We start from the raw sequence: 26,471 nt of genomic DNA, 5'->3' as shown, positions 1-26,471 counted from the left end.
GAAAATTGCACTGGCAGTTCTACCTACGAGTCAGCTGCACAAAAGCAGCCTGCTGTACCTTGCAAGGAAGGTAGCAGCACGTGCCTCTTTATAACAGGGTTTAAGCAGGAGAATTTTCGAATGGATTGCATTCATCTTCTAAAATGGCTCTAAAATAGAATTAATAATAATGGCTTCTGCAAGAACTCTGGCAAGTTTACTATTGTGAGAATACTATGGCTCTGTACACGTTACCTTTTACACTGGGTCCAGGGCACTCCCACTGATGCCTTTTGAATCCATGTACGGTACACACATTACCCACTAGACATATTTATCCTGTAGTTTCTTAAGAAATACTGCACTGTTTGGTGTTCTTCCCCTCAAAACAGCTTCAATCTGAAAGGAAAACCTTAGTCATATTCATTCTGTGTTAAGCTATACATGAGAGAGATCTCATTGATTTAAGAAGAATCTGCAATGAGAAGAACCAAAAGACTCAGGTGTCTTGACACAGAAACTGACGCAGAGCCCTCTGGTTTCAAACAGAGTAATCTAGATAAGTATCTGCTACCTCAAAAACAGCACATATCTCCTCCCAAAAACTCCCTCAACTCTTTACATGGAAAGACAGTTGAAGAGATATCCCTAGGAATAAACGAGGACAAGGCTACTACTCCCACAACCGAGGCACAAGTACTAATTGATAGAAAGGTGGAGCTGCTGGAGGAATGCTGCCTACTGACTGCTCAAACAGTTCAAAAAATCTTTGAACAATTACAAAACATCTTCAAGAAGCTGGATAACCCAGATGAAAGGAGGCAACTCACTCCCTTTTTGCCATCCTTAACAAGCCCTGGAGATAAACAGAACAAATACAAATTCATACCTCTAAACCAGCCAAAAATCAGAGGAAGCCCCCCTCACTCAGTCAACTTGATACTGAGGCCATGTGAGATTGTTCTCCACATTTTTCCATACAGAGGGCCCCTACCTTACTGGGAGTCATCCTTCTGGGCCAGACATCATCTAAATCTGCTCCTAGGCCTTGAGGGGGGAAGGATTGACTTAAAAGCAGTCAAGAGGCTCACTAACGATGGATATTCCAAAAAAGTACTACTAAGATTTGGTAGTCATAGAATCCCAACCGAAATCTTAAGGGAAAAGGCTCATTTAGCCCAGAAAGGAATTATTCCACGTCGACACTTTGAAGATATATCACTCAGACCATTGATTGCATCTAAAAGACAGAACAAGATGAACAAGGCCATTCCAACAGAAGCCGATATCTGCCCTACTCCCGTGGAAGAACCCAGTAGATGGGAGAAACCGCTGCCAGCTACCCGGGAAATCACGCAAGAAAAATCCAAGCTCCCAAACCATGCGATTGTAGCATCAATTAACAGCCTCGCCCTTGACACAACAGACTGGACAGTCCCAGAAGAAGAAGATCTGCTGAGTAACTTTACCAACCTACCAGATAAAGAACAAATAAGCATACTCAGTAAACTGACGAAACTACAGGCCAAATTGATCGAAATTCACCAACAAGGTCAACAAAATGCAGTAGAAACAATACACAATCAAACCTCACACCTATCAGCCCTCTCCCCAAAATGCATAGTCAAAAAGAGAGCTACTAATGGAACTTTTAAATGTATAGATGCAGAGCTTCAAATCCAGCCTCCTTTAAAATATGAAATGACAAGGAAAAACTCCAGTAATGAGACCACAAATTCCTGGCTGAGATATCAAATACTAGCCCCAAACGAAATAGGTACCCCTTATTTAAGTACTACAAAGGATTCTAACATTCCCGAACAAAAGATGACCTCCAACAGACCTGACACATTGAACTCAACATCAAACGAGACCAAAGAAATGGAAGTAGAGACCGAAAACAATCCTACGGTCCATAATAGTCCACCAACCACAGAAATCTCTCAGGAACAAGGAACAGCTAAGGAAGAAAATCAAGAAAGGGAGGAAATTCTAATTTCCCGCACTTTAAAAAAGAATCTAAAAGATCCACCATTATGTTCCCCACCGAAAGTAGTGACAAATGGCTGTATCGGCACAAGACAAAATTCCTCGCTGGACTCAATAACAGAATTAGAATGACTAAATGCTGTCAACCAGCCACCAACTCAAAAACGGATTCTACGCTTGCTGTCCTGGAATATTGCAGGGTGGGGAAACAAAGACGGAGACCCAGACCTAATGAACTTCTTTAAAGATTTTGAATTAATACTTCTACAAGAAACATGGTCAACTAGAGATATTAAAATCAATGGATTCTCCTCCTATACGAAACCCGCATTGAAAACAAACACGAAGGGCCGGCCGAAAGCAGGGTTCTGTTGTATGATCAAAGACAACTTAGGGTTTGAAATCAAGCAGCTAGAAAAATGCTTGCCACTTGCACAAGCCCTACTTTTAACCCAAAAAGAAGATACTTTGCTACTTGTAAATGTCTATATCCCCCCATCCAAAAACAACAGCAACAGTGAAAATTGGTCACAACTAACCTTTTATATAGAAAATTTGACCGCTAAATACCCAAATGCCTCATTGATAATAGCAGGTGATTTTAATGCCAGAGTGGGAACCAACAATGAACAACTATGTAGCAAACTAAATTGGAATACTGACAATGATATCGCACATGCCCTGAAAATAGGACGATTCTCCAGAGATAGGGTTGTAAACAACGAAGGCTTACGCCTACTTGAATTATGTAACAACTTTAATTTACAGATTGTGAACGGTTCAACAAAAGGCGATAGAAGCGGGGAGTTTACATACTTCTCCCCCCGAGGATGCAGTGTCATCGACTATATTCTTGTCCCTTATAATATTATAAATTCGATCATGGACCTCAAAATCGGAACGCGTACTGAAAGCGACCATCAGCCATTATTGTTGTCTATTAACTTAAAGGATGAAACCAAAATAACCAAGCACAATATTATAGAACCCTCTCAATACAAACAAATGACCCAATTAAAATGGTCCCAGGAAATGAGTGCAGTAGTGGGGCAAAAACTTACAGCCAACCTGAGAAAACAAGTATTATCCAACTTAAAGACCACTAATTCCTACAGCGATATTCCGAAAATTTATAATGAAATCTTCCAAATGTTCGTAGAACTTAGTACTCCACCTAAAGTTTGGGTACTTAAACATAGCGCTAGCCCTTGGTTTGATGATGAATGTTTCCAGCTAAAAAGAAAACTGCGCCAAACATTTAAAAATAATCGCACTAAACTAGAGCCCTCTTATCTTGATGAAAAAAGAAAATATCATTACATTCTGGCCGAAAAGAAACAGAAATATGCAACCCAAAAATGGCTACAATTACTCGACTCAATTCAGAGTAAAAATAACAAAGCGTTCTGGAACCTAGTGTACGGAGGATTGAAAGCCGAAAATCAACTAACTCTACCACCAATTGCAGAATCCAAATGGTCCCAATATTTTACATCTGTATTTAACAATCTACACAGTGAACTTAAAGGAAATGAAACCACTAAAAATAAAATCAATAAACTCCAGGAGTGGCCAAGGGTAGAAGAAGAGGAAATTAGAGAGATAGTTAAAAATTTCAAATCGGGGAAATCTCCTGGGCCAGACGGTCTACCAATAGAATTATTTAAGACCTATATAGATTGGTGGGCAGAACCCTTAGCTCAATTGTTTACTCTCATAGATAAATATGGGATCATACCTGAGATATGGTTAAGATCAATAATTATCCCAATTTTTAAAAATGGCGACCCAAAAGAACCAAGGAATTATAGACCGATAAGCCTATTATCAGTGATAGGGAAAATCTACGCTAAGCACCTTTTATCTAAACTCCTTACCTGGATGAAAAATTTAAATTTACCAGGGAAAGAACAAATAGGTTTCTCCAAAGGTTGCTCTACATTAGACCACTGCCTTATACTTATGCATTTGGTTGAAAAATACAGATCTCAAAGGCAATCTAAGATATTTGCTGCTTTTGTAGATTTTCGTGGTGCATTTGACTCAATTGACCGCCCAAAGCTGTGGAGGAAACTCGCAGAATTAAAAATTGATCAGCGCTTATTGATCCTAATAAAAAATTTATACTCTTCCAATATCTGTCAAGTCAAACTTAACATCAAAGGTCACCTTTCATCAGACATCCCAAACTCGAAAGGGGTAAAACAAGGGTGTATTCTTGCCCCCTTCCTATTTAATTTATTTTTATCAGACTTGCCAGATCACCTTCAAAAAATAGAATCACATGCCCCTAAACTTAATCAGAAACCAGTTTCTCTGTTATTATACGCAGACGATGCTGTCCTACTATCATTAACGAGCTTGGGTCTGAAACGTCTTATATCTTCTCTGATCCTTTACTGCGAATGTAACAAGCTCTCTATAAATTACGAGAAGACAAAAATTTTGGTCTTCTCGAATGGTTGGAAATTAGAGAAATGGAAAATAAGAGGGCAGGAAATCCAACAAGTGAAAATCTATAGGTATCTGGGAATCTTATTCCAGAGCAATTTAGGGTGGGCAAATCATCGCACAAATGCCATAAAACAGGCAAAGTGCACCTCATCAGCAGTTGCCCGTTTTTATTATCAGAAAGGCAATCAATTTATTCCTGCGGCCAATCAGATATTCCAAACAAAAGTGCAATCCCAGATATTCTATGGAATCCCGCTATGGGTCCAAGCATATAATAGTGATTTAAAAAAGATTCACTCCAGCTTTCTGAGACGTATTCTTGGACTCCCAGCTGTGATCAAATATGAAACAATGTGTGCAGAAATAGGCATACACACAATGGAATATTGGGCCTGGTCCACCTCAATAAGGTACTGGTTACGCTGCCATTTTCGCTGCCCTCCATCAAGTCTGCTCGCTGATTTGCTCAAAGACTCCTACAAATCAAGATGGTATCAACACCTCGAAAAAAAGATTGAATCTTTAGGCATCGAGCTGGAGCCCCTGTACAATTCTAATGAGCAATACATTTTCCATAATATCCTAACTAGACTAAAGGATGTCGAGAGGCAAAATATTATGGCAGCTGTAAACAAAATTTGCTCGCCCATATTCTATGATTTAAATATCTTAGATAGCAGAGCCAATTACGTCACCAAATTAATAATTCCAGCCCAACGTAGGGCTTTTATGCTGGCCCGTTTGAATGTTTTTCCCTCAGCATTTGTCAGGGGAAGATATCAAAACATCCCTAGAAACAAGAGATTCTGCAGATGTTTTATGAATGTCCCGGACACGGTAGAGCACATTCTCTTTCAGTGCCCATTGTACAGTACGCTCCGTCAACGCGTGCTGTCCCCTCTTTTGGGTGGTTTGGAGCCCCAACAAGGTGAATGTGTGGGATTCTGCCTATCCGACGTTGACCAAAGGGTAACGGCGGGGGTAGCCGAGTTTTTGGTAGCAGTCCTCCAAGGAGCAGGTTAACAAGGAAAACCACTGATTTTATATGTATATATATATATATGTATGTAGCCAACTGCTGCCTTTCTGTATATATCTCAAGGCTTTTATATGTTACTTTTTCTTTTATCGTTTTATTTGTATAATGCCTAATAAAGGTTTGAATAAGTAAGTAAGCTATACATCTAAGACAGTCATTGTGCACATGCAGATGGCAGCTTCATGAATAGGAGTACGGGAGGTTGCAGGGGCAGGGAAAGTAAAGGTAAGGACCCCTGGATGGTTAAGTCCAGTCAAAGGCAACTCTGGGGTTGCGGTGCTCATCTCGCTTCCAGGCCAAGGGAGCCGGCATTTGTCCACAGACAGCTTTCCAGGTCATGTGGCGAGCATGACTAAATCACTTCTGGCGTGATGGCAGCCAGAGCGTGTGGAAATGCCGTTTACCTTCCCGCCACAGCGGTACCTATTTATCTACTTGCACTGGCATGCTTTCTAACTGCTAGGCTGGCAGGAGCTGGGACAGAGGAATGGGAGCTCACCCCATTGAAGGGATTCAAACTGCTGACCTTCTGATTGGCAAGCCCAAGAGCATGGGTAGGCAAACTAAGGCACAGGGGCCAGATCCGACCCAATCGCCTTCTAAATCAGGCCCACGGATGGTCCGGGAATCGGCATGTTTTTACATGAGTAGAATGTGTCCTTTTATTTAAAATGCATCTCTGGGTTATTTGTGGGGCATAGGAATTTGTTCATTTTTCCCCCAAAATATAGTCCGGCTCCCCACAAGGTCTGAGGGACAGCGGACTGGCCCCCTGCTGAAAAAGTTTGCTGACCCCTGCCCAAGAGGCTCAGTGGTTTGGACCACACAGCACCACCTGGGGCAGAGAAACCAAGCTGTTAATGGGCTTCAGGTAAAACCATCTCCACTCCCTCTCTGGTGTGTACAGCAACGAGCAAGGGGAAGAACAAGGGGAACAACTGAATAATATATGAGAGGTGAACGATCCAATACACTTTATAAAGGAGGAAAAATAAAGCAATAAACAGAAGCATAACAAAATACAGTAACTAGTTACATAAACAAACCCTACTGCCTGCCTTCATATGCTAAGTACAGACCACATAAACATAAATAAAAGGCCAAAGGGGTTAGGAAACAACTCTCACTATTAACCTTGCTACATTTTAAGTCACAAATGCATACATAGCCTGAGAAATCTTTGTTAGAGATCCATAGCCGCTTCACATAATTATGGTTCCAAATATTCCTTGATTCGTGAGCCACAACAACTAGCTAGTTTTGAAAACTGCCGCAGATATTCTAGGAATGTTTGAACAGCCACATCCCAGCTTAATAAGCCAAAATATGGGCGAGCCTTTTCGCTGTACATACAACTCCATCATTCCTTCCTCCATGGAATGAGCCAACATGCCAGAAAGTGTTCCATCAACTATTTTATCCAAACCAGGAAACTAACTGCTGCAGAATATACCAGAACATTATGCCTACTTCAAACCATGGTTTAACATCCTGACTTGTTCCAAAGCTCTTAGCCATAGTTTCCCAGTTTGAATGGAACAGGGAACTATAGTTAATGGAAGACTTCATCAATTGTTCACCAGCTTTCGTGAACGAGATGTGAAGGGTTCTATGCATGGGTCAAGGGGCACATTCATTTTAAGCCAAGATATGATTGTCAGCCAGTCTCTCCCAACAAACTGCCCATTTAACTTCTCTCTAACCCTCTTCTGTAGCTTATGTGCTCTGCTCATTCAAATCTTGCTTCATTCCTCCAAGGAGCTCTAAGCAGTCAGTTCCCATAGGCAGTTCAAACAACCTGGTACTTCTCAATCCTACAAAATCTACATTAAAAAATAGGGTTTTTTACTACTCTTAAAGCTGGTCAAAGTACAGTCCAGGAGTTACATTATTCTTATAAATAAATGAAAAATTCTAAACCGCCAGCTCATTTTAAAAATTCATGGGGGTGTACAATAAAAACATAAAAACATCATTAAATATAATCATAAAGTAAAATACATAAATATCTGAAATCTACAGGGCACAAGTGCCTGTATTCTTCAGTTTCAATGAGACAGGGACACCTGACTCCATCTGGATTGCACCCTTGATCAAACACTGATCACAACAGGGTAACTGGAGTTGTGGTTTAATAAATATTAATATGATTATGATCATCCAAGGACCTTTAAACATCTCAGTCAGCCAGGTTGATATGCTAACAGAATTGGTTAAAGACCTTGGCTCTTTGGAAGCTTCCACTGGAATCTCTGACTACCTTCCAAAAGGGACAAGTAAATGGGGGAAAAAATACTGATGGAGCAACATTCCTGCTTCCTCAACTCACTCGAACATCGTTGAATATTAATTGTTTTCAGACAAGGAAACCTGCTGAAATAGCTAAGTGTGGGCCAAATTCAATAAACCAACAACAGCCCCTAACAGCAAATGCTTTGCTAAGATAAAATTATGTTTAATTAAAGAGTACTGATCGCTTTTAATGAAATGCTGAAACCACCAAATGAGCTTGGATATGTAGAAACAAGCAGTTGCTTAAGCTCAAGTTTTTGGTACATAAAAGCACAGAGGGCAAAAGATGTAACAGCTGAGAGACTCTCAAGAAGCATGCAGTCTCATTTCCATATGGAGGAGGAAAAAAGTGTGCCCATGAATACATTTATTTTTGGAAAATTAATCTGTTAATTATTTTTCCTGCTGCAGGGCAAACTGGCATTTGACATCAATGTGCTTTACTCTACTACCAACTTTCAAGATTTCATCAAGCTGGTTACTGCAAACCGCTCTATGGCAAAGCCTTATGTGGTATTTCAGCTGAACTGACATCAGTTACTTTTTATACACTGCTATGCTCTGCTTGACCCCTAAAATTTACTTAAATTAGTTTTGCAAACATTACTCCTTTAATCACATTCTCCCTTAACCAGTGTCTCATATTTCCTATTCATTGAACACTTTGTTCTGTTCTATAATGGGTACCGGTATATATGAGGCTCTTTATGAGGAACAACTCAAACAGATTTTACTCGTTCACATCCAAAAACTATAACAAGAATATATATATTTCCTTCCCCTCTATCAAAATAAAATAAAACTTGCTGAGAACTAAGGCCATTGCCTCCTGAGAGTCACAACAAAACTGCCCTGCTGGTTCAAACAAAGGTTCCAAAATTCTGTGTCAGGCAACGGACATTCAGATATGCACCCAAATCTATAGGGCATACTTAGCAGGATATCACTTAAGCAACATACAGTGGTACCTCGGGTTACAAACTTAATTTGTTCCGGAGGTCCGTTCTTAACCCAAAACTGTTCTTAACCTGAGGCGCGCTTTCGCAAATGGGGCCTCCTGCTGCTGCCACGCCGCCACTGCTCAATTTCCGTTCTCATCCTGGGACAAAGTTCGCAACCCAAGGTACTACTTCCAGGTTAGCGGAGTTTGTAACCCGAAGTGTTGTAATCCGAAGCATTTGTAACTCGAGGTACCACAGTACAATATATCATACATGTATACTTCAAGATCCCCTGAAATGTCTTATACTGAAAGGCTGGTTTCGCTACACAACTTCCACTTTTTTGCAAGAATTCAGGTGGGTTGTCAATTACAGACTTAGCTTATTTTCTATCTGTGTGCTTCACTCCCTATTATACCACACCCTTGTGTGGTGGGCAGGCAAGAAAAAACCTGCTAAAATGTCTTTAGAAAAATCATATGAAAAATATCACTTCGGCCAAATACTTGAAGAAGACCCCTAGTTCAAGCCTTTGGGGCCAGGGCATGGGCTGAAGGCACATGATGCAACAACCTTGCTGAAGCTATAGAACCCCCTGGGGCTCCATCAAAGAAGGGTAAGATTACAGTTCCCAAAATTGATTAGGAAATGTGATAACTTTTATTATAGTCAAATATTACATCAGAGAAAGTTGTTTACCAGTCCTTGTATTGTATTGAACCTTTTTTGTTCCATATCAGCATCAAGTTCAAGTACTTCAGTAGTTATAATAGTAGTTACAAAATGAGTTAGATAAAATCACTGTAAGCTGTTTTGGTGATATGGATGTTTAATCTGAAATCAAGCTAGATTTAAGCTTGTTGGTGTCTCTGACATCTTCTCTCTCTTACATCATGGATGTTGGCTTGTATTATGGATGGATGTTCTGTACAATTTTTATTATTATTATTGCTACAAGTTTGTCATGGCCTTTGGCCAGAACAATAAACTTATGAACCAAGAACTAAGAACAATTAATTGCTATATTTTCTTATTGCTTAACTACTATGACAGCATTACAAAAGCATTCAGGAAATCCTACGCAAACTTGCACTTGCAGTGTTCTTGCAATCATGTTGAATAGATGCCTGCCATTTGTTCTCCTCATCAAAAAGCCTGTTTGCTTCTCTAAGCCTCCTATAACATATTTGTAGAGTTAAGAAAATGCACTGAAAATTGCATATACAAGAAAAATAGGATAAAAATGCCAAATCTCTACAGTAGCATAGTTGTAATTAAATCATTATCTGATCTGGATTGAATGAGGAAAGGCTGAGCAACTTACAGACACACTGTACAGCAAATTATAATAATAATTATTAATAATAATTAAATTTTTATACCACTCTTAATCTGTAGATCTCAGGGCAGTTCACAACATAAAAATACAGTCTAAAACACAAAACACATGATAAAAACAAGAATACAAAAAAAAACACAAACCAATAACACCCCCTCTCCTCACTCCCTTCCACAAGGCATCCTACAAAGAAAAATTCATAACCCTTTTTAAAACTAAGAATGCCTTAAGTGCTTTGTAATTATTCTTGTAAGGCTTCTAACTTAGCAGCATAGCTTGTATATTACATTTAGACCATTTAAATGAGTCCATTATGAAGCATATTTCACTTAATCTTGCAGAACCTTCCAGTCTATAAGTAAAGTTATTCAGTTTGGGGCATGTAAGTGTACAAATCTTAGCCGTGATCAACTACCAATCCTATGCAGATTCAGCGATGGCAGCACAGCTGATTATTTATATCATAGGGCACATGTGGAGTTGCCCTACACAAGTGAAAGCAGGGCAAAAGATTCCTGCATTGCAGGAGGTTGGACTAGATGACCCTTGTGGTCCCTTTCCAACACTACAAATCTATGATTCAGCAGCAGCATCTGGTGATCTTGTACAACCCATATACTTAGAAGAAAAGGAACTGAAATATTATGGAAGGGAATAACAAATTCAAGAGGAAGAACCTATTTAACCAGCAATTTTGACACAATTAAATGTGGGTTGTTTATTTTGTAATATAAATAGAAGCAAGAAACATCTAGAGCCATCAAAGTGACATGATTTCAAATGGAAAGTATGTTCCAAAATACCAAGAATGGCACTCAAAATATGGAGTATTTCATTGTGTTACCGCTACCAATGTACTCTCTTTCCCTTCCTGAAGGGAAATTTCAATTCAAGCTCATCGTTTGGAATTCAATTAATAAAGATCTAAAGCCGCAATCAACAAACTGTTTAATATGGAACAATCCCAATGCCTTTCATGGACATTCTGCCAAGTGAGAAGTTTCTGGATTGCACCTAGTCCTCTCATAAGATCAAATTGGCAGACACAGCATGCATGACATGATAAAAGCATCATTCAAAACCTTTTCGTGAAAATTGGAATGCACCTCCTGTGAAAGCCAAGAGCTCTAACATCTCCCATTGCCTTAACAGGGCAGAGCTAATTAGTATAACAAAATAGCACAGCATGGGTGGTCAAGGATATTAAAGTCCAGAGGCAATTAAAACTCTGGTGTGTGGGTGGGGTTTTTTACTTTTTTACTTTTGTGTGCAATCCTCACCAAAGGACTGCACATGCAAACTTCTTCATATCAGTTGTTGCATAGGAAACCACCTTTGTCTGCATGAAACTGGAGAGAAGTTATTTCTGAAAAATTGTTTTTATGATATTCACATCACCGCTTTCAAATATCTGGTTTTTAACCCCATACCCAAGTTTTCCAGAAGCTGTATAGTACATACAACCTTTCTATTGCTGCTTTAATTGTATGCTGCTTTGACTGACTACATGCTGCTCTTGGCAGATATTGCAACTAAAAAAAGACCACAGTCTGCATTTCCCTTAAGTACTGCATCAACCCAGAGAATTGCTGTAGACACTTTATTATAGCCATGGTCCAAAGTGCAGCTAAAAGTGGGGAGCCCAAGGTGGGGGCTCAAACCCACAGCCCTGAGATTAAAGTGGAGTTAAGTGCACAATGCCTTCTTTTCCAGTGGGCATGCATGGTTAGATTTTGACCCATAGGAACCCCCTCCCCCAGATGTTTAAAATGTCTTATATTTGCAAAGAATAAACCATCTGTGCTCCCCACCACCAATGACATGCCTCTCCAGAAGATCAGAGGACCTCCTGAACCGAATGGGATAGAGCACAGAGCAATGCGGGCAAGAGGGGAAGCATCCAAAATTGGGGGGAAGCACTTTGCATGAGGAAAGCTCTGCTTGTACATGCTGCCTCCACCCAACTTTGGGTGATTCCTCCTTCCCACTGCAGCTCAGGATAACTCCCAAACTTCTGGAGAGGCTTTTCAGGAAGCACAAGGGGGAAAAGAATGCAGGAATCCAAGTCGGTTACTCCTCCTATGATACTTCAGTAGGACACATGACTTTAGAGTGTTATCACTGCTTCCTAAGTAATATCCAACTAGAAGGGTTTCTTTCATAACCTGACTGCAACTGAGGAGACGGACACTCTATGCCACAAGCAGTTAATTTCCACAGCAATCTTCATGCTCCAGTTTGTTTTCTTCCCCACATAATACTGTATTCATCACTACGGAGATACTGTATCTTCCATTATTAGAGCTTTTGATTTTGTTTTGTAAGCAGTGAATCTATGCTAATTCAAGTTTTTAAAAAGTAAGAAATCCAAGTCTGTGAACTGATAAGGAGAAAGTATTTGAAGTATGTAAAATCATGGAATCACAGAACTGTAGAGATGGAACAGTCATCTCGTCCAACTCCCTGCAATACAGAAATCTTTTGCCCAAGGTGGGGCTCAAGCCTACGGCCCTGAGATTAAGAGCCTCATGCTCTACCAACTAAGGTGTGCAAACATTAATGGTGGAAAGAAAGATAGCTGTAACTGGACGCTATGACCACATTATATCTATGCTTCATTAACTCTGCTGGCTCCAGTTTATTGAAGGCTCATTTCAAAGTACTAATTTCAACCTTTAAAGCCCTTCAGAGCTTGGGACTGGGAGCCCTAAGAACCACTTGCCTTCACATTTACCTGCTCATGAACTAAAATGTTCGACCACGTTCCTTCTTCAGGTGCCCCCGTTACCCGAGGCCTGGGCCCAGGGGAAAGAGTACTATTGGACAATGGCATCCAATCAATGACCTGCAAAGGCCTTATTATGTTCCCAAGTTCCGAAACCTTCTCTGCATTTCTGATATGCTATGTTGTGTTTCTTTTATAGATTGTAATGGTTTAATACTTGGATTAATGTATTTGCTTTATTGAAATTTTAACTTCCTGTATGCCCCACCCCCCTGCAAATCTGGCGGAAACACAGAGAGAAATGCCACATATTGAAACAAAACGCACTAAAACTGCTGGCTTGGACACACCATATAAATCAATTTTGGGTTCTGGAAAAGCATACTATGTTTTTTCATCCATACATTTCCTCTCTATATCCAGTGCCACAAGAATAAAAAGTATACTTTTGGAGCTTGTGCGCTTCTGCAAAATATAATACTATCAAACCACTAGTACTATGGAAGTCGTTGTATATGAGGGACCCAAATGCAACAGAAGCTCAACATTCATTCACAGTATTATTCCACACTTTTGCTCCACTTTTGCTGTAATAACTCATAGACCAACATGTAGGTACAAACTCCTCCAGAAACCCAATTCTGTGATGTAAACCCTTGTTCACTATTCCACAATTGGTTATACTGAAACCAAACCATGCATAGTCATCATGGCCCTTCTCCAATAGTAGTCAAGATGCTACAACAGCAGCAAGCAAATGCCATAGCAGATTGAGGCATACCAGCGGTAGTTATTTGCCTGTTTAAAAGCCACGCTTTAAATCATTTCACATACTAGAATGTCAGAGTGGATAACCGCTGCCCGAACACCACTCAGAATCCTCCAAAGTCAACCACAGGTTCAGGTAATTGTGACCTCCCGCTTTACAACAGAAATGCATAATTTCCGTATTGGTCTTTGATGAGGGGACCACAGACTTGAAAAGAGGAAACAATTACCCTCATTAGAATTTCGCCCAAGCATGAGATTTAATCACAGGCCATGGACCTGCCAATGGGTTTAGGGGTCTCTCAATGGAGATAAAATTGCTCTGAGGATGGGGGTGGGGAAGACCCAATGACAACATCGGTCAGCTAGAGACTGTGCTTTGTCTTTAGAAAACAGCTGTCAAATATAAGGAATCTGTAGTGCTCCCACTTGTAAATGACATACATGGGAGGGGGCGACACACAGCACAATTTCTTTCTTTTGTTCCAAAGCAGTCGTTGCTTACTTCTGAAGACTTTCTTGCTCAGCACCACCACGGGAATAAGGGGTGGACTCTGTTTAGCGAAAGTACACTTAAAGAACAAAAACAGCGACAAAAAATAGGCTCTTTCATGCACATGCTTCCCAAAGCTCATGTGCAGACACAACTTAAGTCTTCACATATGTTCATGTAGAAGATACCAAAACAACCTTCCAATAAAGTCCACAACAGTAAAAAAAATCCATCTGTCTGCAGAGGTTCATGTAAGTCATCAACATGTCACAGGTTAACTGAAAGCAGGGTGTGGAAGGATTGTTTTGTAGTTTACAAAAGCTTCCAACCCTGTCACCTGCTGGGCTGCCTTCTTCTTCTTTCCTTCTTACAAAAGAAGATTCTTTCTGTATTCATGCAACCAAAGAAGGAACTTTTACAAGCCTGGAATAGAAAGCTTTACAAAGCCTATGAGCAGGGATTTTTTTTCCAGCCGGAATTTGCTGAAGTTCCAGCAACTCTCAGGTGGGCACCATTGCCATTCTAAGAGAAGGAGGGAGTTCCAGCACCTCTTTTTCTAGAAAAACAGCACTGCCTATTTGGTTGCCATCTGTAAGCAAAGCAAAATAAACCAATGGCATCTGCTTTTCATTTCTGCCTGACAAGCAGTACGATGCTAACCACGCTACCACGGAACAGTTCTTCACGAAGCTTACTTCCAAGCGAACGTATTAAAGCTTGGAATGAAAAAGCATGAAGCAACACCAAAGCCTGCATGTGCTTTCATCACCAAAAGGTGGTTCAATAATATTGCCTATTTCTTACTCTAGATTAGGGGACCGGAGATCAAAGGATGTCTCATTAAAGCCAGAGAAAAGAATAACCTGAAAGCAGATGCAGGAATAAAAACAACTTCTTTGGGGCATCACAGATAAGATTATCCTTTAGGAGATTCCATTTTCCAGCTTCCCCAAGAAGAAGACCAAATTAAAGGCTTGCACCCAATAAACTATCAATGTGCAGGGAGGGGGGGGAGTGTTTCGGAAAGCAAGCTGAAGAGATGTGCTAATCCTGCTAAGATTGAAAGCCTGTAGTTCACATCAGTCACCATCTGCAAAAATTCGTATTACAGTAAAAGTAAAACACCTCCGAACTGTAGATTCTAACCAAACTCTTCTAATAGTCATAGGCATGTGCCTGTTTGTATTACACTTGCACACAAACACACAAATAAGCTTATGGTGGGCTGCAGCCACGCCAGATACTGGTAATGCTGATAATCACAATCTAACACAGAACTAATCAGCTTGGGCTTGAAACAGAAATCATAATTCAAATTGGGACCCGACACTAATCATTTGATGTTCACTTGAAAAGATTAGATAGGCTGCGCGAGAACATTTTGGTAGAAGTGCAGATAAGAACACGGGGAACGGGAATTATTGGTATTTACTCTGCCTGTAATGCTTACGGAAGCAAACTGTTTAGAAAAGCGGCACTTCAGAATGGCTATTTAGTCTGAAATTTACAGACAGCACAGAAAACATTTTCTCACAGAATATACAATATCTTTCCCATCATATCTATCCTCTGGGCTGTTCTTGTTTTTCATTGCAGGAATCTCACTCAAATTTCTCCATTATAGGATGCAACCCAAGGTACACTATACATGCAAGAAGCCAACTGAAAATTATCACTGAGGTTTGATTCTCCTCTCCCTGGCTTGCTCATGGCTGTCTCAAAATGGAGGTCTCTTGGAAACAAGAATGTAGGCAATCTGGAATAAATGTAAAAAAAGGAGCAACAAATAATCCAGATTATGGAATGCCATCTACATAAGAACAGGCCAAAAAGCTGGATCTCTGCCTAGAAAACTCTGTTTAAAAAAAGTATATCCCTAGATCCTGTTGGAATTATCTGTAATGGGGGGGGGGGTAGAATAACAATAATTACTACTATATTAGACAAAATTCTGGAGGTATACTATATTATACTCAGTTTGTACTTTAAAAGCTATTGGAGTATATAAGCAACATCTTAGTGCAATCTGATATGCTTTGCACTTGGCACAAACTAACTGAATGAATCTAACGAGGGGGCCTTCTGGAATAGCCATTTTAAGACACTGTAGTCAGGCAGACAATATGTCTTCACCAACAAATGCAGAATCATAGAGTTGGAAAAGATCTCAAAGGTCATATAATCTGTCTCCCTGCTGATGGAGGAAATTTGCTGCCACAGCTTCCCTCAGAGGGCATCCAGCTGTTGCTTAGAAATGTCTACTGAAGGAGAGTCCAACAACTTCCAAGGCAGTCCATTCTCCTATTTAAAAAAACAACAACCCCATACCATCAGGAAGTTCTTCCCATAGTTTGGCCTTTTCCATATTTACCTACACAAATACAGTGGTACCTCTAGTTACGAACTTAATTTGTTCCGGAGGTCCATTCTTAACCTGAAACTGTTCTTAACTAGAGGTGTGCTTTCGCTAATGGGGCCTCTTGCTGCCGCTGCGCCACTGGCACACAATTTCCGTTCTCATCCTGAGGCAAAGTTCTCAACTCGAGGTAACTCTTCCAGGTTAGCGGAGTTTGTAACCTGACGCGTTTGTAACCTGAGGCGTTTGTAACTCGAGGTACCACTGTATTAAGATCTGCTTCAGAGGCCATGCTCTAGATATGTGTCCAACAGCACAGTATGGTCTTTTCAGCACCGGGGAGAAATTTCTGCTTAACCAGACCATTGGTACGACTTATGTAGTATGGGTCTCTCAGTTTTTAAACTGGGGGGTGTTCAGTGTGCTCTTTTTTGTTGTAGCTAAGATTTTATATTCTATTATTATTCTATTATTATTATTTTCCAACCAGAGATATTTCACGCAGGTAGTGAAAATAAATAAATATTTTAAAACCCTTTCTTGTATTTTGAAACTGGTTGTTATTATTATTATTATTTATTATTATTATTATTATTATTACAGTGGTACATTGGGTTACAGACGCTTCAGGTTACAGATGCTTCAGGTTACAGACTCCGCTAACCCAGAAATAGTACTTCGGGTTAAGAACTTTGCTTCAGGATGAGAACAGAAATTGCATGGTGGTGGCGGCGTGGCGGCAGCAGAAAGCCCCATTAGCTAAAGTGGTACCTCAGGTTAAGAACAGTTTCAGGTGAAGAACGGACCTCCGGAACGAATTAAGTTCTTAACCTGAGGTACCACTATATTGAGTCTTATGCCCTGGAGCAGCAAGAGAAAACAAATTTGATTCATATGACAGTCCTTCACATATTTATTTTATTCATTTCATAAAACTGATATACCACTTGATTGTAAGGAAGATCCTCAAAGCTGTCTATGTATTTGAAGATGGCTATCATGTCACCTCCCAATCATCTCTTTTCCAGGCTAAACATACAGAATTCCTTCAATATTTCCTCAAAGGATTTGATCTCCTAACCCCTCATCCTTTTTGCTGTCCTCCTCTGGATGGGTCTCAGTGCATCAATATCCTTCTTAAACTCAATAGAGTGGGGCCATTACTACTTGTGAATTTATATATCTTCCAGTTTTCTCCCTTCCCCCTCATGGTTTTAACATGTAAGAAGTCCAAGGATATTTTACACTACAGTCATCATGCCACTCCTAAATTCTGCTAGCTTACTTGAAGGCCTTAGAACCAAAAACGCAATATGAGGGGATGCGGAGAGTCAGAAGACAACTGGGAGTTATGGTGTTTAATTATCTCTCTTTTGTTTATTTCTGCTATGACTATAAGGGGATGTTCCCTAACACATCAATGCATGCAACAGTACTGTACTAAATGCTGCAACGCACTAATTTCACAAATCAGATATTACATATATTAAACCCTCAGATAAACATATATTAAACATATTGACCCCTTATCTACAAGTGAAAGAAGAGCAGCCGATTTATTTTCCTAACTAACAAATATTTTTGCACCACAACAGTGATGGGTAGTATCCAACTACTATGTCATATTCAGAACGGACACATTCAAATCAATGGAATTAAGTTAGTAATGACTACCTTAGGTTGACTGATTTCAATTAGTCTTCTCTGAGTGTGACTTAGTAGACTTAGAAGTGACTTAGTAGTCACACTACCTAGTATTTACATAACGAAGCATAAGACATGATTCTTTATCCCATGAAAAGAGAGGTGCCTGGACTCCAGACAAGGTTAACAGCATACTTTAAGGAGGAAATTCATCAGACAGAGTGTCCTCCACTTTTTGTTTTAAATCAAGTAAGGGAGGTGGGGGTCACTGAAAAGGAGAACCGGAATTAGAGTTTGAACTTCAAGCTATGCAGCCCTTCATTTTATTTTTTCCCAATTCTAATTCAGTGACCTGTTACCCTACACATCTATCCTAAAGATCCTACTTTGCAAGCAAACACTGCCCTCTTGTGCACTAGCATATTGAGCAGAGGGATTTTGTATGCTTTTTAAAGGTAAATGAGTAATGCCAACAGTAGATTTCTATATATTCATCCATTTTTGTTTTAGGCAGCAAGGAATATGTATTACAAGTTAAAAACAGACAAAACGCAAAACAGAAACTCTGGCCCAACCAAAGTGTTGATAAATGGGAAAAGCATTTTACAGCCTGCTTACTCAAAAGTGTGTCTGCACAAGATTGCAACAGAGCAGAGCAAGCCTATGTGTGATTACTCAGAAACAGGTTTCACTGCTGTTCATTCACTGGGGCTTACTCCCCTGTAAATGCATTTAGGACTGCACTCTTGAAGAGGTGTTTCATTGCAAAAAGGACTGAACTAAGCGACTGGCAGAAAACATGAGCTGGAGTGGGTTATGATTTCCACAGAGAAAATTGGCAAAGTAGGGTGCTTGACCACTTCCTTGCCTGTCACATTCCCTCTGCAGTCTCCTCAATTTTAGATGGCAAAGAGTGAATTGAGAACAAGTCAATTTGGGAAAGGGGTACATGGAAGGCAAAAGCAGAAGGCACAGGGAATTAAGGACACATGCTATCACTCACCTGAAAAATCACACTCCTTCTACACTGTTTTTCAGGAAATAAACAGTGACTCCATTTTTAAGTCCTGTGTTTGCTGCCTAACAACTAGTTTGGTCCTACAGAGGAATGCATATGTTTATTTCTCTTTTTTCCAACAGTTCTCTACATAGATCTGCCTCCAATCAGAAGCACACTGAGCTTGTTTCAAATAAACGCCTTCAAAATGTCAAATGGCACATTAGCAGAATTTCAGACCTTTTTAAAATTATTTTTTCCATTTTGTTTTCAAACGTAATACAGTGGTACCTCGGGCTAAGAACTTAATTCGTTCTGGAGGTCTGTTCTTAACCTGAATCTGTTCTTAACCTGAAGTACCACTTTAGCTAATGGGCCTCCCGCTGCCGCCGCGCCACCAGAGCACGATTTCTGTTCTCATCCTGAAGGAGAGTTCTTAACCCGAGGTAATATTTCTGGGTTAGCGGAGTCTGTAACCTGAAGCGTATGTAACCTGAAGCGTATGTAACCCGAGGTACCACTGTATTTCGCTAGCCCATTTCTTGACACAGATGTTTTCCACAGATGACAATAGATATGCTGCCTTCTACTGATTTGGACCATTGATCTATCTAGCATAGTACTGTCTATTCTGATTGGCTGTTATTCTCCAGGGCTTCAGGTAGTAGCTCTTCCCAGCTCTGATCCTTTTGCATGCAAGGCTGCAAAGCAGATGCTCTATCACTGAGCTATGGTCCTTCTCCCTGAGACATATTTTACAGTTCCAGTAGCCTGTAGAAATTTAGTCTATGCTGAAAATGCAAAAAAGGAGCCTAAGATGGGCCATTTTCATCATGACGCTAACTACAAAAGAAGAACGAGATCAGCTGTTGCCCTTGTCTGTATGAGTGAGAGGGACGATTCCATCATTTCTAACACCCTAATTATAAATGACTGGATATGTAGGCCAATAATGATTTGATTAAAGAGGACAGTTTGATAGGCTGAACGCAAGTATTTAGATAAAACCAGGAAGCCTACTATGGTAATCTTAAAATAATATAAATAAGAGGGAGAAAACTGAGGCAGTAGTAATAACTCCACAATTTTCATGATCTTCCATGACTTTAACAGTAGTTATTTGCATCAGCAAAATCCACTTTTGCTGTATTCAGCTTCTCCTCCTCCCCGCCACTCCCCACCAGCCCTTGCAAGAGTTCAAAAGTCTTGGCCCTTCAATGTATCAGGTATGAATTAATACCCTTCCTTAAAAGAACACAGCAGCAAAGTGGAAACAGACACTTGTAGGCAGCCGTCTTTGAAACGAGCTGCAGGGACAAATGGTGACAATGAAGCTCCGGTCAAAAGTAAAAAGGTCAAAGGTTCAGACAAGTGTAAGGAATTACAAAACTACAAGTTCGTCTCCGTTCCTCCCACAGGTTTAGACAATCTGGATCAAGCAGGAGCTTTCGAATTAAAACACTGCAAGTCTATTCCGGCTTTCGTACTTCCATGAAGAACAAAAGGCAATATATATTCTTGATCTGCTCTTGCAGAAGCTCTCTCGGCTAATACAAAGTCAGCAAAAACAACGGGCATCTTAAAAACAGTTTAACCTAAAACAAACAGTTCCGCAGGCAGTGCTCTGTGTGTGGGGGGCAGGAGGGAAGAAAGGGTAAGGTGAAGTAATCATGTTCTCCTGTATTAGTGCGCTGACCCTTTGTAGGGCATGAAATTAACTATCAGCAAGTAAAAAATCTGCTACTTGTTAAACTACTTTGCTACGCAGAGTGGCCTTAAAATAAAATATGGGGATTGGATTTCCTCTGAAAGATTAACTTGTATAACCTCTCAGCAGGCTTCCCCTATCACTGAACTCTAGCAGAAACTGCTCAGCACCTAATTGGAGAGATGCAGACATTTTGCAAGAATGTGCAGAATAATTATGAAAACGAGACTGGCTAGAACACCTTACCTTGACAGTCATGCCTGGTCTTGGAATACACTTTAGCACTGGCCATTTAAATGTATCTTAAAAATAATTTAAAAAAAACTTTGATAGACATGCAGTGAGGAGGAAACTGGAGTCCAAACCCACCATTTAAATCCAACCTTGACTACCAACTTAATCTTACCGCCCAACCTTTTAGAAATGTCAGGGGTGGAACGATCTGTAGCATTCTCTATTCCTAGCATGTAGGTAAAAAATTATTTTGATTTAAAACATGATATGCTTTGTTTTCAAGGGCAAAGTCTCTAAGAAAAATGTAAGCACAGAGAATGAAATATGACTTCCATCTTCCATTCCTCTTCTGTTTTGTTACTGTTCAAATATTCTGCATTTATTAAAACATAAAAGTTTTATCCTTAAGTTTTAGTGTGTTCTCTTGCAAAGTACCTACAAGGTCAGATATTGCCCAGCATAATAGGATTGATCCTGCTATACAAAATTCATTTAGCAAAACTATCTTGACACAACGTTATTTTATCGGATATAATTTTAGTTTAAAACTTCAAGCAAAGAAACTGCCACCCTGAGAAGCATTCATACAATTCAACCAACTTGTGTGAGAATGTGATTGAACACCTATACACAAAAACCTTTTAAAACCAAGAACCTTTAGTTCTATATGCAAAATAAACAATCTTGACATCCCGTTGAAAACCAAACAAGCTATTTCTCTATAAGGCACATCAGATTACGGGCATCTGCATTTAAGCAGGCCTTTTTCCACCAATGAAGTAACAGCAATCTGCATTTGATGAAGTGCCTATCAAAAATGTTTCACAACACTGATCAGCTTTGGTATACAGATTGCAAAACAGATCGTGTCATTCAGAACCAGGACTGAAATGGAAATATAATTTTTAAACAGGTGCCATCTCTATTATCTTTCCAGAACCAATTGAAGACTTTCCTTTTCCAACAAGCCTTTTAAGTGAAGATTTTTATCCAAGTCTGTATTTTAAATAAACTTTTATTGTTGATATTTTTATTGTTAAATTGCTTCAGGATTTTTCACGGCAAGCCACTAATAAATGAAACAAACAAACAAACATCCAGAACCTGTATATGCATGGAAATATAATTTTTAAAATCTCTGGTTGCTCCACCTGTGTCTGTGATCAAAGCAGTCATTTTACTGAAGTGCCACATTTTACTGAGGTGCCACATTTATTTGCACCCTGCCCTCTTGCCGGAATAGCAGAGTGGGTAGCAGAAAAACCCCTAAAGATCAATACATAAAACCACATCATACATCACCCCTCACAGATGAGTAAATTTCAGAAAAGGGTTGAACACTTGACTGAATCATCCGTGTTTTTAGCTGGCAATGAAAGTGCTACAACAGAGGAGCCAGATGAGTATCAAGGAGCATGGAGGTCCAAAACCAGGGTGCCACCATGAAGAAGGCCAGACACAACAACAAATACAATTCTTCAAAGGCGAAACACTGAGGAGTGCTTCTCTAGACAATATTAATTACTAGGCAGAACAATATCTTACCTTTACGAATCACTTTATGCAGAATGAATGAATGAAAATTGCTGGATCAAGGCCACAATCCGAGAACAATTTATCTTTATTTCTTCCCTCTGCCTTTAGCAGGGCACCTTGCAAATAACGAATGTGGGAAATGCAGCCAAATTCACTTTCAGGACATTTTTCATGCTACCCTAAACTGTGCATCTTAAAACCTGCCAAACAGAATGAATTGGAAAAACACACACTCACAATAGTAACTGGAGAGCTTTCAGGCACAATTTCCTTTGCTGTCAGTCACAAAACACTATTTTGTACAAGGAAAGGAACTATACAAGTACATTAAACATTAAGTTTAAAATTATTTTAATTGCAATTGCTTTTTGTTCTTATCATCCACAGCCAGCCATCATCTATGCTCTATTTTTGAAAAAGAGAGAAATGTGCTTCACTTTTACACGTAGTAAGAACCTCACATGCCAATTTGACTACCAAGTGTGTGGTGGAGGGCAACTTTTTGCACTAACAGGAGCACATTGGGGAGAAAAGCCTAGTCTTCCCACCCATACCCAATTTACCTTCCTTGCACAGGCATGCAAGCAAGCCACACATTCAACCCTCTCCACCATAACATCACGAGGGCAAAACGGCTCCTGCAGAAACAACGGCACAGCAACTTCCTCCAACCACTTGGCGAGGAAGGTTTGCTATTGCAGGTCCTGCCAAGCAACCAGAAAGAAGAAATGCAAACGATTGCCTCTGCTTGCTTGCTTGCTTGCTTGCTCTGTCTCTGTAAGTGGTGGAATGACAGGGAGCTTTGAGCTGAGGGGGACAAGGAGGTTGAACCAGTCCTCTACCACAATCAGTAAATGAGTATACAGTCTTTGCAGAGCACAGGCAGGCAACCCACCCACCCCTGGCAGTTTTGCCTCTGTCTGCCTCTTACCTCCAATAATGGTGCGAATAAGGGAGGCATGTCCTGGGCAATCCACCAGGGTCAGTTGGAGCTTGCCAGGCTCGGTTCCCAGGTGTGGAGGCAACTCTGTACAGAGGCAGGAGAAGCCCAAGTCCAGGGTGATTCCCCGAGCTCGGCTCTGCGGGGCTCGGTCAAAGGCAGCAGTGGAACCAACAGTGCTAAGGGCCCGCGCGAGAGCAGTCTTGCCACTGTCGATGTGGCCCAGGACACCAACATTTATATTCAGTCGATGAGAGGTGCTGGGCTTCGGCACAGGGGGAGTAGCAGCTGCACCAGCCATGGATGTCTTGAAAGCAGATCTTTTCTCTTTCAAGGCGGTCCCGCTTGCAACACCACCCCTGTGACAACACAGGCCAGGTTGGGACTGTTCCAATCGCAGGAAACTGTAAAACAATCATTTTAAAAAGTGGTGGGTGAGCTGTGGGAATGAGTAGGAAGTTCTGCTTCGCTCTGCTATAAGCATCCTGAATACAAAGCAGTTCTCCAATGACACCCAGCTGTACAAATTACCTTACATTCTCTCCATATTCTAAAATGAAATGCCACATTACTATGCACACAACATAGACCTAGACTGGCCTTTCCCAACAGCCCAAGAATGCATGGCCAAGGATGACGGGGACTGCCGCACAAACCATTTGGAGTTCCTCTTAGAGGAAGGGCCATAGTTCAGTGGAGGAGCATCTTTTTATCCTCAGGTTCAGTCTCTGGCATCTCCAGATAAGGCTGGGAATGTCACCTGTCAGAAACTGTGGAGAGCTGCTGGCAGTCTGAATAGATAATACTGAGCTAGATGGACTTATGGTCTGATCTAGGCTGTGTACACATTAGTAGCTAAAATGCAGCGAGTTCCTTTCCCCCTGCTGCACTTCAAGTCACATTTGCATGGTGTTGTACACAGCAGAGAGGGGGCAGGGATGTCTTCACCCAATGCACCATTGTCTTTCTCGTAAAGCAACCCCTCAACTCCTATTCATGAGGTTGTCATCTGCTCATGCGCTGTCATCCGCACCTATGCAACAGCGGTCTGCAATGTACACACCTCAGCTTAACCGCAAAACAATTGTGGTTTACACTTTAAAACCAGGTGGAAGCTGGAAATTATTTTCCAAGAAACTGCAGGATAAGGATTGTGTGGATGATGTCACATGTACAGACGTCTTCAAACACCAGTGGTGTGGGTGCACTGGACCAGAAGGAAACAAGAGTGTGTACACACGTGTCAGTCTAAGGTGACTTCCTAAGTTTCTTATTTATTTAAATTAAACAACTTGCACACCGCTTAACTACAATAGTCTCTAAGCGGTTTACAAAGATACAATAAAAAAGAATCAATTAAATCTATAAAATGAAACTTCAGTCAAAAATGCTAGCTGGGGAAACCTAGCCAGATGGGTGGGGTATAAATAATAAATTGTTATTATTGTGATCATCATCATTATTATTATGGCTGGAATGGGGGGGAAATGCTGGGCACCACATTGGGAAGTGCTGTCCTCAGGTGCACTGTCAGGGCTCGGGAGGCGGGGAGAGACCCTTGCTACTTTCTCTCCCGCCACCCTTCACCCTCACCATTCAGGTAAAAAAGGGGGCTGGTTTTTCTTTCACTCGTTACAATGATTCATGTCTCCTCCCCCCTCCCGCCCTTGCGGTGCAGAAAGGGACTCCCATGGGGCTTATCCACCCGGGGATTTCGTGTGCATTGACTGTGCGCTGGAGACTGCCGGAGCCTCAGTTTTGTGGGTGTCCTCCACGTGACGTTTCCCTGATGCAGCATCCAACCTCATGGTTTTCTGTTTTGGCTTTTTTTTTTAAAAACAGTCAATTCGGATTCCCCTGATCCCTGGGAAAATCCGAAGTTAAGGCACACATACAAACACACACAAATAAATACAGCCCTAAATTCGCTTACCGGCCACGCTCCTGCGGTTTGCTTTCCCTTGCCCTAATCTACTCACTCAACCACTACCACCCCCAGCCCACGCCCCCTGCAGGCTTCTCACTCCTCTTCCGCCCCGCGTTGCCTCCGCTTCCGGTATCCCTGCGAAAGCACCCGCCCGCTTGCTGGGAAAGTAAGTGGCAGCGAGAGTTCGCCGCTTTCGGCTCACAGAGGGTTAAAAGAAGCGAAAGAGGCGGATTCCTAGAGAGGAAGGAAATTGGAGGAAAGGGAGGGGGGAAATAGGGTGTCCTCCAGAGCAAAGCCTCCGCCTTGCTCCTTGCCCCGCCCCCGTCCTGTCTTGGAGATGGAGCTTGACGCAGGGGAGAGGGGGCAAATAAGTTATTGCGGAGATAGTTTTCCCTCATTCTCTGCGCGCGACAAGACGAACCGGCCTTTGTGTTTCCCCGGCCGGGCCCCTACCCCCCTTCCCACTTTCTGCGCCTGGATGAAGGCGACCCACACCTTGCCTGGAAATGCTAGTGGAAAATGCATTTCCAGGAGGGGCGAGGGGTGGGCGGCGAGGGGGAGACCCCAAGCGGGCAGAAAGGCGTCTGTGGGGAAATGTCTTGAGAGGAACAAGCCAAATTTTGGGGATCTGCACAAGGAAGATTTAGCGGGGCCAGAAGGGCGCCTCAAAGCTGCCCACTGGGATTGCCCACGCTGTTAGGGAGACACGAGCAAACAGCCGGGTAATGCTTAAGTGCGTGTGTGTGCCGGATTTACGTATAAACTGAACAAGCTATAGCTTAGGGCCCCACTCTCTTGGGGGGCCCCAAAAAATTTAAAGGAAGAAAAAAACCTGGATGTATATTTCCAAAATATAAGATAAAAAATAAATCAACATACTGTAAATAAAACCAGCAACAGTGTTTTGTGTTGTGTAGGCTCCTATGATGTAAGTAATGGGCCCCGCCTGCTAGCCTGCTCCCTAAAATATCACTGGTTTGCTCATTTCTATATATAGGGTGCCTACATTCTGCATGATAAAATACCTATTTTGTTATGTGCAAATGGCTTTAGATACCTATTAGGTCCATAAATTACCATATATCATATATTCAACACACAAAAACAGCA

The 26,471-nt window shown here is 41.1% G+C and overlaps 1 protein-coding gene and 1 long non-coding RNA gene across 4 annotated transcripts in view; one reads left to right on the top strand and one right to left on the bottom strand.

The window, feature by feature from the left end:
* The window catches only part of EEFSEC (eukaryotic elongation factor, selenocysteine-tRNA specific), a 263,572-nt gene extending 238,075 nt beyond the window's left edge, over nt 1–25,497 (bottom strand). For 2 of the 3 annotated variants that reach the window (XM_083603069.1, XM_083603070.1), the window contains exons 1-2: nt 25,368–25,472; nt 23,426–23,838 (exon numbers count right to left, since the gene is read on the bottom strand). In XM_083603069.1, the coding sequence (XP_083459195.1) occupies nt 23,426–23,735 (310 nt within the window). In that variant the 5' untranslated portion in view covers nt 23,736–23,838; nt 25,368–25,472. Of the gene's footprint in view, nt 1–23,425; nt 23,839–25,367 lie in introns of all 3 variants that reach the window. The other variant, XM_083603068.1, reaches the window with a different exon arrangement.
* The window catches only part of LOC310757703, a 421,645-nt gene that overhangs the window by 314,909 nt on the left and 80,265 nt on the right, over nt 1–26,471 (top strand). The gene's annotated exons all lie outside the window — the stretch shown is intronic.

The sequence above is a fragment of the Podarcis filfolensis genome (assembly GCF_964270895.1).
Source record: "Podarcis filfolensis genome assembly, chromosome: 2".
Lineage (NCBI taxonomy): Eukaryota > Metazoa > Chordata > Lepidosauria > Squamata > Lacertidae > Podarcis > Podarcis filfolensis.
The sequence above is the reverse complement of the archived record's forward strand: the minus strand, read 5'-3'. Positions and strand labels throughout refer to the sequence as shown.